Source organism: Staurois parvus, unplaced genomic scaffold (genome assembly GCF_062004578.1).
Source record: "Staurois parvus isolate SC_StPar_1 unplaced genomic scaffold, SC_StPar_1.0 ptg000009l, whole genome shotgun sequence".
NCBI lineage: Eukaryota > Metazoa > Chordata > Amphibia > Anura > Ranidae > Staurois > Staurois parvus.
The window spans coordinates 12,414,999-12,428,467 of NW_028317805.1; the positions used below are offsets into that span (position 1 = coordinate 12,414,999).

Genomic DNA, 13,469 nt, shown 5'->3' on the forward strand with positions numbered 1-13,469 from the left:
GGTGGTGTTCCCTGGTGGCTGAGCATTGGAACGGAGCTGGTTACACCCGCGGAATATTGGTAGCCTTCTGCCTTAATCCTTCTCAGGACTCCGTCGGATGGTATTTTCTCCCTGATGACCACCTTCACAAGCGCTGGGCTATGGTTTTGAATGTACAGAGGCTTGGATGTGATCTGTTTTCAATATAGGACTGTATTCATTCCATTATGGTTGCTGGTTGCTGAATGAATGATTCGTGTATGGACTTTTTTTTGGAAGCGAGGTTCTATTTACTTTCTACTGTTGAATTTATGGACACCCCCGTCTACGCTAGTGGCCATTGAACTCAACTCCACAGAAAGGGCGCAATAAAATTTGCATGTTATTTATATATGTTTTTCAGATAGTTTTGTAGCAAATACACAGTATATAAATTAAACCAGTGATTTCCCAATCATCTACTTTGCACAAATAATCTATTTAGTGTGAAATAATTTGAGTAGGTTATTTTTAATGTGCAGTGATGACCTCTCTGCAATAAGAAATCTCAGCAGTAAATACAAATAAAACAGATCTAACAGCTCTAATTAGTATAAACGAGTCAAAACACATTCTCATTGATTGCATTATTCTTCTAATTAACAGACAGAAAATTAAAAAAAAAAAAAAAAAAAGACCATTAACTCAGTTTTTAATAAATAAAATATTGTATCTTTATTTAACAAGCTATTCACATTTGCAGATTGAAAAACATTATGGTACCAGTAACAGAGCATAACAAAAATGTACTAACACTGCATGTAGGGTCACTGATCCTCATCAGCCAATCACGTGTGTGCTTTATCTCTTTCACACAGATCCGTAGCAAAAATGCATATGGTTTTTGCACGTTTGTGGTGTGTTTTGTTTTTTTTTTTCTTTTTCTTTTTACAAGACATGCGACTCAAAAACAGCACAAAGAACCCAACAAGGTTGCATTTTTGCTGTGTTTTCCATTGATCTCAATGGGGAGGTGCAATTGTGGTGCATATTTTTTTTTATCGCCCCAAATCTGCATTAAATTTGCAGCAAGCGGGATTTGAGAAAATGAACCAGACCTGCAATGGATCAGTGTGAAGAGTTCCACAGGAATACATGGTTACTGGTTTTTCTTCTGCATTTTTACCGCAAACACTACTGAGAGGTTTCAGTAAAGCTTGGGCTGCAAACAATCACAGGACAGCTGAACGCCAAGTTTGGTAGAAATTGAAAACAGGGAGAAAATCTAACACTCAGTAAGTGGTTGGCCTCATAAGAAGTAAAGGCTCTAACCATGTACTTCTGGAAAGAATGTATAAAACAATAACCGGAACACACAATGCAGTGTTGTACAGCGGTGAGCCCTTCTGCAGTAGCAAAGCAGTAGAAATCAGCACCCCGCAGCTGAGGGAATCTAATCTTCAATGTGAAAGTCATGCTACAGCTTGCAAAAACACCTAATCTGTCATTATGTATTTTTGATGCTGTGCGTTCTCCCAATTGGATTTTTTTTTTCTTTTAATAAAAAAAAATCCAAAAAAGGGGACAGGCTCAGTGGAGTTTATTTATTAAAGCTGGAGAGCGGAAAATCAGACTCACTTCTGCATAGAAACCAATCAGCTTCCAGGTTTTATTGCCAAAGCTTAACTGAACAAGCTGAAGTTAGAAGCGGATTGGTTTCTATGCAGAAGTGAGCCTGATTTTGCGCTCTCCAGCTTTAATAAACTCCAGATTTTGTAAATAAACCCCAATGGATCACTTGGTCTTTTCCTGTGGTTACTTTTCCAGGTTTCCTGACATTTGAATGGAGTCTTTTGTATAAAAAAAAGGGTATCTAAAATATGAGGTGTTTTTGGATGGTGATCAGGTAAGTGTTAAAATGCCCAGTTGGTGCTCAGAGAATTAGGGGCAGTTCACACTACATGCATTTCAGTTGCTTTTTTTCTGCATCCAAAAACGCACAGAAAGTAGGTGATATGGTTGTCAATGTCATAGTTCACATCAGTGTTTGCAGTTCCAGTGCGTTCCGGTTGCAGAAGAAACAAAAGTAGAACAGGCTGCATGTTTCCTGCACAGAACTGTACTGAAACGCAGTAAAACGCATAAAAAATGCACGAGGAACGCACATGTCCCTATTTAAATTGAAGAAAGGAGAGGGGAAAAAATGAAACAGAACGCGTCAAAAACACACAGAAACATGTAAAAAAAAAAGCATCAAAGCACCAAAAATGCGCATATGGAAGCGCATATGGAACGCATCTGGACTGCGTTTCTACAGTGTGAATCAGCCCTGAAAGATTTAAATAAGGAGAGCAGCCATCAGCACAAGGGACACGTCTCATTCAATCCAAGCATTGTTCCTGATGGAGATTTAAAAAAAAAAAAAAAAAAAAGGATCATTAAATTTAAGCTTTAATTATTTCTCTAAATTGGGCAGCCAGGAAAGTAGTATTTTTATTTTAGAGAGCTTAAAAGGTTTTTTTTTTCTCAAAAGGGCTATTGGCTCTTTCTGTGAATTCTCCCCTCTCATGGTCAGACAAAGCAAAAAGCACAAGCTGAGCAGAGCAGAGATACTGTACATTTCTCTGTGTTATCAGACCCTTTATCCTCTCTCGCCCATCTCCCCGTGTTATCAGACCCTTTATCCTCTCTCGCCCATCTCCCCGTGTTATCAGACCCTTTATCCTCTCTCGCCCATCTCCCCGTGTTATCAGACCCTTTATCCTCTCTCGCCCATCTCCCCGTGTTATCAGACCCTTTATCCTCTCTCGCCCATCTCCCCGTGTTATCAGACCCTTTATCCTCTCTCGCCCATCTCCCCGTGTTATCAGACCCTTTATCCTCTCTCGCCCATCTCCCCGTGTTATCAGACCCTTTATACTCTCTCGCCCATCTTCTCGTGTTATTAGACCCTTATCCTCCCTCTCACATATCTCCCCATGGTATTAGACTTTATCCTGGCTCTCGTATAGCCTCATGTTATTAGGCCTCTATCCTGACTGTCATTATCCTCCATGTTAGTAGACCTTTATCCTAGCTCTCATATATCCACCTAGGTTTTTAGACCTCTATCCTGGATTTCATGTATTCTCCCATGTCATCAGACCTTTAATAACAAGGCGGACATATGAGAGCCAGGATAGAAGTCTAATATTGTGGATATCTACCCTGGCTCTCATATATCCCCCAAATTTTTAGACCTCTATCCTGGCTCTCATTTATTCCCTTATGTTATTAGCACTCTATCCTGGCTCTCATACATCCCCAAAGTTAGCGGACCTCTATCCTGGCTCACATATCTCCCCAATGGTATTAGCACTTTATCCTAGATTTCATATTTTCCTATGTCATCAGACATTTAATAATAAGGTAGATATAGGCCAGCCAGGATAAAGGTCTAATATTATGGTGGATAAATGAGAGCCAACTTAGACTTCTATCCTGGCTCTCATATATCCAAGTTATTAGCAATCTATCCTGGCTTTCATATGTTCTCCCTGGCATTAAAACTTCTATCTTGACCGTCATATTTTCCCAAATAATTAGCGCTTTATCCTAGCTTCCACAAGTGCTCCTCTAGATTTTAGCCCTTTATTCTGGTTCTCCGATAATCCCCCACAGTAGTAGACTTCTATCCTGGCTCACGTATATCCTCCATGTTATTAGACCTCAATTCTGGCTCTCAAATATCCCCCATACTAGAAGACCTTTATCCTAGCGCTCATATATCCTCTCTAGGCTTTACGACATCTATTCTGGCTCTTATATATCTCCCATGTTTCTAGACCTTTATCTTGGCTCTCATATATCCCCCATGTTTCTAAACCTTAATATTGGCTCTCATATATCCCCCATGTTTCTAGACCTTTATCTTGGCTCTCACATATCCCCCATGTTTCTACACCTTTATCTTGGCTCTCACATATCCCCCATGTTTCTACACCTTTATCTTGGCTCTCATATATCCCCCATGTTTCTACACCTTTATCTTGGCTCTCATATATCCCCCATGTTTCTAGACCTTTATCTTGGCTCTCACATATCCCCAATGTTTCTAGACCTTTATCTTGGCTCTCACATATCCCCCATGTTTCTAGACCTTTATCTTGGCTCTCACATATCCCCCATGTTTCTACACCTTTATCTTGGCTCTCACATATCCCCAATGTTTCTAGACCTTTATCTTGGCTTTCACATATCCCCCATGTTTCTAGACCTTTATCTTGGCTCTCGTATATCCCCCATGTTTCTAGACCTTTATCTTGGCTCTCATATATCCCCTCTAGGTTTTACATCTATTCTGGCTCTCATATATCCCCCATGTTTCTAGACCTTTATCTTGGCTCTCGTATATCCCCCATATTATGAGGCCTTTATCCTGGCTCTACCACCACCAGCAACACCTGAATGGAGATTCCTTGGAGAAGGTAAAGGGGGATTCGAGGACAGATGTAAAAAAAGTAGTTCTGTGCTGTCAAAGCGCAGCTTGTCGCACCTCTTCAGATGCTTAAAAAGTGCAAGAAATAAAAATATTTTAATATATACAGTAGTCTCTTTATTTTATACAATGGCAAAGTTAATATAAAAATAGAGGTAGTACCTTTAAACCAAAGCGCAAGAGGAGGTGTAAAAAAAATGACAGTATGCAGTTGTGCATAAATCATTCCACATTCCATCCCGGCAGCGGCAGGGTTAAGTCTACAGGAAGTGGCGAAGGGCATATTCCACTTCTCCTGCAGACACCAGTCTACATTCTGCAAAAAGCGCAACGTTGGCTCTCTTCTGACAGAGATGTCCTTGAACTACTTTCCCTAGCATCAGGTGGTTTGCGCGCCGCATATTCTATTTAATGACAGATGGATCCGAGCAGCGAGTGGAACAAAGCAGCAATCGCAGGTTTAACAAGGCACAACATCCGCTTTGTATCCCAAACACCATCGTGTGTCACTGCATGACAGTCTCATTTGCCTGGCTCTTAGGGGTGAGCTGATCCAGTAAATTTATGAGCACGCTCAATCTCTCGGACAGTGTGGAAATCTTGCTGGCTGAAGCCCGCAGCAGGCTGGAATAGACTTGCTTGTAGGTTTTCAGAGAGCTTTCTTCTTCTGTGCCGTTACTGGAGGAGAGAAATCAGCCAAGCTCAGACACTAAGTACAACATAATCTCTGTCAACCCAGACATTACCCGTGTTTTATCTGCACACTTACTGCAGGAAAATACAACGCTCTCACATTCTGACTGTAAACGCTGGAGATAAAGACTTGCATTTTCAAATTTCACAAAGTAAGGCCATTAACATGCACCTGCAGCCTCGGAAGGAAATAAACAAACGGCCTCCTTTAAAAACACAGCCCTGTAAGAAGGCTCCACCCTTACTTTTTAAATTGTTTCTTTATTAATGGCCAAAATGTAAAAGGTATTTAGGAAGGATGATATTGACGTAAAGCAATTCTGTCGCTGAATTAAAGTTCCAATAAACGAAGAGGAAAGTAAATACTCCTTGCTGCCGCTGAATGCCACAGTAATGCAGAGAAATCTTCCCCTGGAGTCTCTTCATAATATGACACTCCAGGTTCTCTACTGTGTTCAGCACTTCCTCCACTGACCCCTCATTCCCTACAGTTGACTTTTTTCTTTAAAGTGTTTAATTACATAAGTTCTTTTTTTCCACAAGAGAGTTTATTGGAATGATTTACATTTTTTATAACAGCGCAAGACATTACTTGTTTATATTGTAAGTGGATATTGGTTGTTTACATATCAATGAGTGCTGATATTTTACCTTTATATATTTTTTATTGTATTACTTTGCAACAAGTGCAGTTACATATGTATAATTTTTAGGTTATACCATTAAAGTGTTACTAAACCCAGGACCCGGCACTGACTATATCCGCTCTCCCCGGACCCGGCACTGACTATATCCGCTCTCCCCGGACCCGGCACTCACTATATCCGCTCTCCCCGGACCCGGCACTCACTATATCCCCCCGCTCTCCCCGGACCCGGCACTCACTATATCCCCCCGCTCTCCCCGGACCCGGCACTCACTATATCCCCCCGCTCTCCCCGGACCCGGCACTCACTATATCCCCCCGCTCTCCCCGGACCCGGCACTCACTATATCCCCCCGCTCTCCCCGGACCCGGCACTCACTATATCCCCCCGCTCTCCCCGGACCCGGCACTCACTATATCCCCCCGCTCTCCCCGGACCCGGCACTCACTATATCCCCCCGCTCTCCCCGGACCCGGCACTCACTATATCCCCCCGCTCTCCCCGGACCCGGCACTCACTATATCCCCCCGCTCTCCCCGGACCCGGCACTCACTATATCCCCCCGCTCTCCCCGGACCCAGCACTCACTATATCCCCCCCCCCTCCCCCGGACCTGGCATTCACTATATCTGGTCTCCCAGGACCCTGCATTCACTATATCTGGTCTCCTCGGACCCTGCATTCACTATATCTGGTCTCCTCGGACCCTGCATTCACTATATCTGGTCTCCCTGGACCCTGCATTCACTATATCCGGTCTCCCAGGACCCTGCATTCACTATATCTGGTCTCCCCGGACCCTGCATTCACTATATCTGGTCTCCTCGGACCCTGCATTCACTATATCTGGTCTCCCACAGTACATACAACATGGAAATACCTTTTCTCATCAGCAGTTAGAGCAGTCTTGTGACTTCCGCAGAGCACTGGTTAAAGCTTGTAGGAGGAGTTTTCTTTCTGATCTAGGAGGATGTGAAACCTCTGACCCTATGTCTGAACAGTGCTGATTGGCCCTGTGCTGATCATATGCACTCTCCCAAGAAAAAAAACCCTTTAGCAATACACACTAAACTGAGCATGTGACTACAGATTCAGTCTATCAGATGGTCATTTCAACAAGAGGAGGGGCAGAGAAGAAAGGCTCAAACAGCCTTTTTACACAATGCAGAGGATTAACCTCTTAGGTTCCACATTGAGTATAACAAGCATTCTTTACTGCATATACAGACTGATTTCACTGTTGTGGGTTTAGTAACACTTTAACATTTGCATTCAAACACTACCATTACCACCAAGTTCCATCTTCTCTATTTAGCTGCTGCAACAAGGTTAGTTTGTGGGACAGTACGGTGACACATGCCTTTCAATCTGATCATTCCGATTTTACAAAATGTTCAATAACCTTACTAAAAATAAATTAAACTGGATGCACATCTTTGTGTTTTTTTCACTAATTGCTAAAGAGGTTCTTTTCTAATTAAGTAAAAGAGAGGCTTTTGGAAAAGTCAAACTTTGTGGGGTTCCGGCGACCCCATTTTGACCTTTACAATTGCAAAATTGATGGAATGAATATCTGAAGAAAGCAGTCAGCTTCTGGGCATTATAATCCATGGAAACGTGGGGAACATGCGCTATACATGTATGGCACCATCAACGGAAACAGAATGCAGAGGAAGCCAGCTGTAGAGAGATGTTCAAAGGTGCTAAATGACAGCTGAGCCCGTCACGCCTAACTCTTCCACACGATAATCTGCCAGGACTGCCATAGCAGCAAATCGCAGTGGAGGCATTTAAGAACCAGAACATTTCTGAAACATCACCCTTCGAAAATTCACTAAAATAGAAGGAACCAAGATTAGCCATCTTTCCAGTATTATGCGCTTTAAAAATGTAATAAAACCCCATTAGAGACTGCTGCTTCCGGCAGATGCCATCCATCTAGTAGTCTATAGCAGCCTTTCTCAACCAGGGTGCCCAGGCATCCTGGGGTGCCTTGAGGTTTGTTTAGAGGTGCCTTGGCAAAATGTCTAAAAATTGCCCGAAACTTGTATACAAGCCATCGGGTGAAACAAGCCTGCCTTTTAGCTACACAAAGCCACAGGATTTCATTGTGCACCATTACAACCTTCTAGCCGCTGGCATCCTGACGACCAAAAACATCATCAGTTGATAAGGAGGATGTCAGCTGCCTGCACAGCATCCTAGTTTGACCCTTCCCTGCCCCTCTCCATCAGTGTTGGGGTCACATTAGCTCTGTGATGGAGAAAAACTGAGGGAGAAGAGAAACACTGGAATACTAGTCAGTACCAGCGTGCAAAAGTGTATTTGCTTTGGAAGAATAAATCACCTCTAACATTGGGTGTCCTACATGTGTGGATGTTGCTGCGTTATATAAAACTATTAGAATAGTTTTTCACATTTTAGAATGGGGTGCCCTTTCAAAATTATGGACAGTCTAGAGGCACCCCATTTTAGAATGGGGTGCCTGAAGACTGTCCTTAATTTCAAGGGGTGCCTCGGGGACTGTCCATAATTTCAAGGGGTGCCTCGGGGACTGTCCATAATTTCAAGGGGTGCCTCGGGGACTGTCCATAATTTCAAGGGGTGCCTCGGGGACTGTCCATAATTTCAAGGGGTGCCTCGGGGACTGTCCATAATGTCAAGGGGTGCCTCGGGGACTGTCCATAATGTCAAGGGGTGCCTCGGGGACTGTCCATAATTTCAAGGGGTGCCTCGGGTCTGTCCATAATTTCAAGGGGTGCCTCGGGACTGTCCATAATTTCAAGGGGTTTCTCAGGACTGTCCATAATTTCAAGGGGTGCCTGGGGACTGTCCATAATTTTAAGGGGTGCCTGGGGACTGTCCATAATTTTAAAGGGTGCCTGGGGACTGTCCATAATTTTAAAGGGTGCCTTGACCGAAAAAACGTTGAGAAACATTGGTCTATAGAGCGGTTGTATTGTATCCATTGCACAGCTTACAGGCCTTCCCACATTTCATGCAGGGGGCTGTAATGAACTGGTGGACGATGCCACAATGCAATCAGAGGAAAACAAGGATCTTCACCTCTGCATAGTGATAATCTTGTTCTTTCTTCACATACAGTCTCAGGCATCACGAGTCGCTCCTTCAGGATTCGTAGGATCCCCATCATTCTGCCAAGCTGTGCTGTTGAAGATCCTCATTTTCCTATTCATCTAGTGAGTCTAACATCAGCTCCTTCATCAGCAGGAAAGATCGCTGGTGAGATTGTACATGAGCTATGTGCTTGTGCTTTACACAATGACCTGTAGAGCAGGTGAAAGATATTTCCCTGCTGCGGATATTGATAAATTCCCCCAAACCCCTGCCTTGACAAACCTCCATCTAGTTACAATTTACAGCGAAGTCGAAGCATAAAACTAACGTGACTCTGCACATTGGTCATGTAGGGAGCTGATAGACTGTATAAAGAGAGATAAAGGCGAGCAGGTTTCCTCATACTACACGGGATAAAGCGTTAAGCTGATGAAATATCATGACACTGGAGAGCAGAAACAATTACCAGTTGTGGACAATCACACTAAACAAGCATCTACTTAGAATGCAAGGCAGGATGTCTATGGAATACGCTGTGTCTACACTGCCATCTCGTGGAAACCTTCCACAGCACACTGGCTCTGCAAGTGAAATCACCCGAACATTAAAGTGCTTCTAAAGGCTGAAGGGGTTTTTTTTTTTTTTTTTTTTTTTAACTTTCATGCAGTCTATGCACTAAAGAAAAAAACCTTCAGTGTTCAGTCCTCCCCAAATACTTAAACACCATCTTGATCCAGCATGGAGCACCAGCTCTCCAGCCTCTCTCTCTGCTCATTGGCTCAGACGCAGCAGCGGGAGCCATTGGTTCCCGCTGCTGTCAATCACAGCCAGTAAGCGTGGCTGAGCCGTGCTAAGTGTGTCTTAAAGACATACAGGGCTGGCTGCAAGCCCGCAGAACTGCCCCTATAGCAAACAGCTTGCTATGGGGGGCACTTGGGAGGGGGGAGTAGCCAGGGGACCCCAGAAGAGGCGGATCGAGGCTGCTCTGTGCAAAACCATTACACACAGCAGGTAAGTATGACATGTTTGTTATTTAAGAAAATAAAGTGATTGTAAAGGCAAAAGTGTTTTTTTTTTTTAAAACTATGGAGGATTTCCAACTTTTTATAAATGTAAATAAAAAACACTGGGGGGGTAGATGAATATGTGGCACAGCTGTATTAAGTGACCAGACATGAGCAGGCTAAAGTGTTTCAAGGATTTCCAGGTACATATAGTATATATTTCTGTTACTGGAGTAATGGTCCCTTTCCATTGCCTTAATGACATTTCCAATAGGATTACAATTTGCCTTGAAGGGGAACTGTAGTCAAAATATTAAGTCCTGTTGGATCACTTCAGGCTGGCCCTTTGTTGCAGGTATATCTATGTAAAACATTGAAAATAAGTCTCTATATAGTTTAAAATCCAGTAATACACTGTATCACCCTACATTGTAGATGCTCATTTGCTATTTTTTGGCATTGCCGAAAATGTAGAGGCCAATCTGCTGACAGCCTTAAGATTTACTGCTGCTCAGGGGCTCTGGGCTTCAGCAAAATGGCAGCCTCTAGCAAGAAAACCCGAGAGCAATGCTGGAGGCCATTGCAGCACAAACTAATTTTGGTAGCATAATTAATAATGTGGAATGTGTGTTCCTTGCTGATGAAAATATTTTTTTTCACCAAGTTATTGGTAAAGTTCATGTTAGGAATTCAAGGAAATAGTGGCGGCAGAAATGTATCGGGCCAAAATAGTGTTATCAGCATTTTGTGGATAGGAAAAAGGTGGCGATAATGGCTGCCGAAAACGTGTAATTTTGCAATTTTACGATTATTTTTTTTTTTGGCACAACTTGTTGCTGGGCAGATTAAATACGCAAGACGCATCAAAAATGCAACACGTGTGGTTTTTAAGCGGTTTCAATGCATTTCAGGCCTAGGTCACACCAATGCAGTTTGTGTTTTGTCAGTTTTGCATTTGTTTTTGTTTTTTTAATTTTGCCAAACTTGTTGCTGGGCAAATTAAAATTACAAAACGTATGAAAACGCAACACATGTACGTTTTTAATGCGTTTTCAATCCATTTCAGGCCTGGTTCAGAACCAATGCAGTTTGCGTTTTCTCCGTTTTGCAGAGCATTTTGCTTTTTTGCACGTGTTGACATTTTTTGATACGCTATGCGTTTTTTGAATTTTATTTTTTTAGCCAACTTGTTGCTGGGCAGATTAAAAATGCAAAATGCATAAAAAATGCAGCAAACGCGTGAAACTGCGTCAAAAAGCACTACATGCGATTTCAGAATAATGTTGCAACACAAGACATTCTTCCTCCACAGCATTCAAAAGTCTAATGCCAATATTTCACTGACCAGCAGAAGCTCTGCCATTAGATAACTGAATTGTAAAGAAAACGTAAACCCAACATTTTATATTCCTGATTATGTGCCTGCTGTACCATGCACTTGTATGACAAAGTATCCTGTTCTCTTTGCATTGCTTCCTTTGTGTGAAATACCTAGTGTTCCTTCCAGTCCCTCTGCTTTTCTATTAGAAACTGACCATACTAGGCATGAGAGCACAGCATGGTCAATTCTCCAGTTGTGCTGGGAACGGAGCCTGCTCTCCTCCAATGGTCAAACCAAGGTGTTCAACGTAAAGGCCAGGGGAACCCCGGACCTGGCCACAAACGTATGCAGCCTTTTGCTCAATCTGGATGCCATAATGTCCACATCTGGTGTTCCCCATTTCTGACAGAGGATCAGGAAGATTATGGAGTGGAGGGACTACTCCCTGAAAGCAAGCATTGGTGACTCAGGAAGTCCACTTGCCAATTTTCTAAACCCAGTATGTAGAACGTGGTGAAAGATGGAATATTGTTTTCTGCCCAGAAGAGAACCAGGCTTGCTTCTCATTCTCATTTCCAGAATGTGGATCAGGAGCATTGACTGCTGTGGGGACCAGGTTCCCTGGACAAAAAGGGAATTGTAAACCCTGTCCCAACTCATCAGGCTTGTGTCTGTTACCACCTTCCAGAGTGAGGAAAAGAATACATTTGCCAGATTGCTAGGCAGAGTTGGAAATCCACCTTGCCAGGAAGACTTGTGTCTGGCTGGGGAGCAATAGTGGACAATCCAGAGAAGGGACATGCCTGTCCCACAAGTCAATGGATGTCTGGTGAATATGGTTGACCTAAGCATCTAGCAGTTGGACTTCAGAACTCTTTTCTTGGGGAAGAAACATTTTTGCTTAGGTGTGTCCAGGATCACCCCAAGTACTCCAGGAGATGGGGAGCCTAGGGACAGACTGCTTGAAGTTGATCACCTATCCAAAAGTTTGAAGAAACTAGACTGTCTTTTGAATGTTGAAAGACAGGACTGTGGCTGACAAATCTTTAATCAAAAATGTCATCCAGATATCCTGTGACCTGGATGCCTTGAGACCTGAGCAGGGCCAAGAGCTGGTGCTGATGAAAGCCTGAATGCCAGGGTGACAAATTGAAGGTGTTGGGTCTTCCACAGCAAAGTGCAGAAAGCATTGGTGTGCGGGAATGATGAAACTGTAAAGACAGGCAACTTGGAAGCCTACTGATTTCAGAAATGTGCAAAATCTGTCATAGCTATTCTCAGGTTAGGGGGGCTCCATATGAAATTTGGGGACACGAAAATCAATTAAGGTCCAAAATGGGGCGAATGCCTCCCATTTGGCTTTGGGACTGTGAATAGGTTGGAAAAGGGATTACCACTCTGCGTCTAAAGTTGAGTCAGGGCAGCCCACAAATCGGTCTGCCTTTAGGAGGAGAACGCAAGGATATTTACTGAATTTTGTAGTCCCTGGAAATGACAGATTTGATTTAGAGGTTTGGGGCCTCTGATCCAGACTGGTGCAATGCAAACACAAGCTCCCCCTACTCCAAAAGTGAGGATGCCCCTTCACTGTGAAGGTGGTTTTTCTAGGTAAGCTTTGAAGATCTAGGGGTCCAAGGCTTGTGACAAAAGGATGGGTCTACCTTTGAGAAGGACACCTAAGTGTATTGAAAGGACTCCTTTTAGTTAGAAGTGGCAGTAACTTCCCTGATAAATTAATAGACTAGTTCACCAAACAGGCATTCCCCATCGAAAGGCATGCATTAAATATGCCTTTTGCAAGTAGGCTCAGCAGACAAGCCTTTAACCACAAAATTCTGTGCATGTGCATAGACAGCAGTGTCATCAGAGGCCTGATGAAGTACTCTACGGAATCAACATAAAATTGCTTCATCAAAAAGGTATGGGCTGCACTGTTTCAACAGAAAAAAGGTCTTCAATGTCTTCTCTTTGTCCATTTATCAGGATGTAGCTAACTGGACTGGGCAAATGAATAGTCACAATGGCTGGTATTGAGACAGGACCAGCAAGAGCAAAGGTTGTCTTCAATAAGCTTTCACAGCATCCATCCACAGAATGCTTACAGGATGGAAAAACCTCAAAAGAAATAGTGAGATGTTCATTGGGAAATGAAAAAACAGGATCCAATACCAGGACAGACTATTTTTTCATAAATTTCTTTTTGATTGAATATAACTCAGTGAAGAGTTTTGGAGGAAGGAATACCTTTTCAGGATTTAGCCAATCTTAATGCAAAGCACAGTTATGTTGGG

At 43.0% G+C, this 13,469-nt stretch overlaps 1 protein-coding gene across 1 annotated transcript in view; it reads right to left on the reverse strand.

Moving 5' to 3' along the window:
• Positions 1 to 667: 667 nt before the first annotated feature.
• Positions 668 to 13,469, reverse strand: part of EDRF1 (erythroid differentiation regulatory factor 1) — a 98,650-nt gene continuing 85,848 nt past the window's right edge. Inside the window, exon 27 of the mRNA XM_089669742.1 lies at positions 668 to 5,113. Within this exon, the coding sequence (XP_089525868.1) occupies positions 4,942 to 5,113 (172 nt within the window). The 3' untranslated portion in view covers positions 668 to 4,941. The remainder of the gene's footprint in view (positions 5,114 to 13,469) is intronic.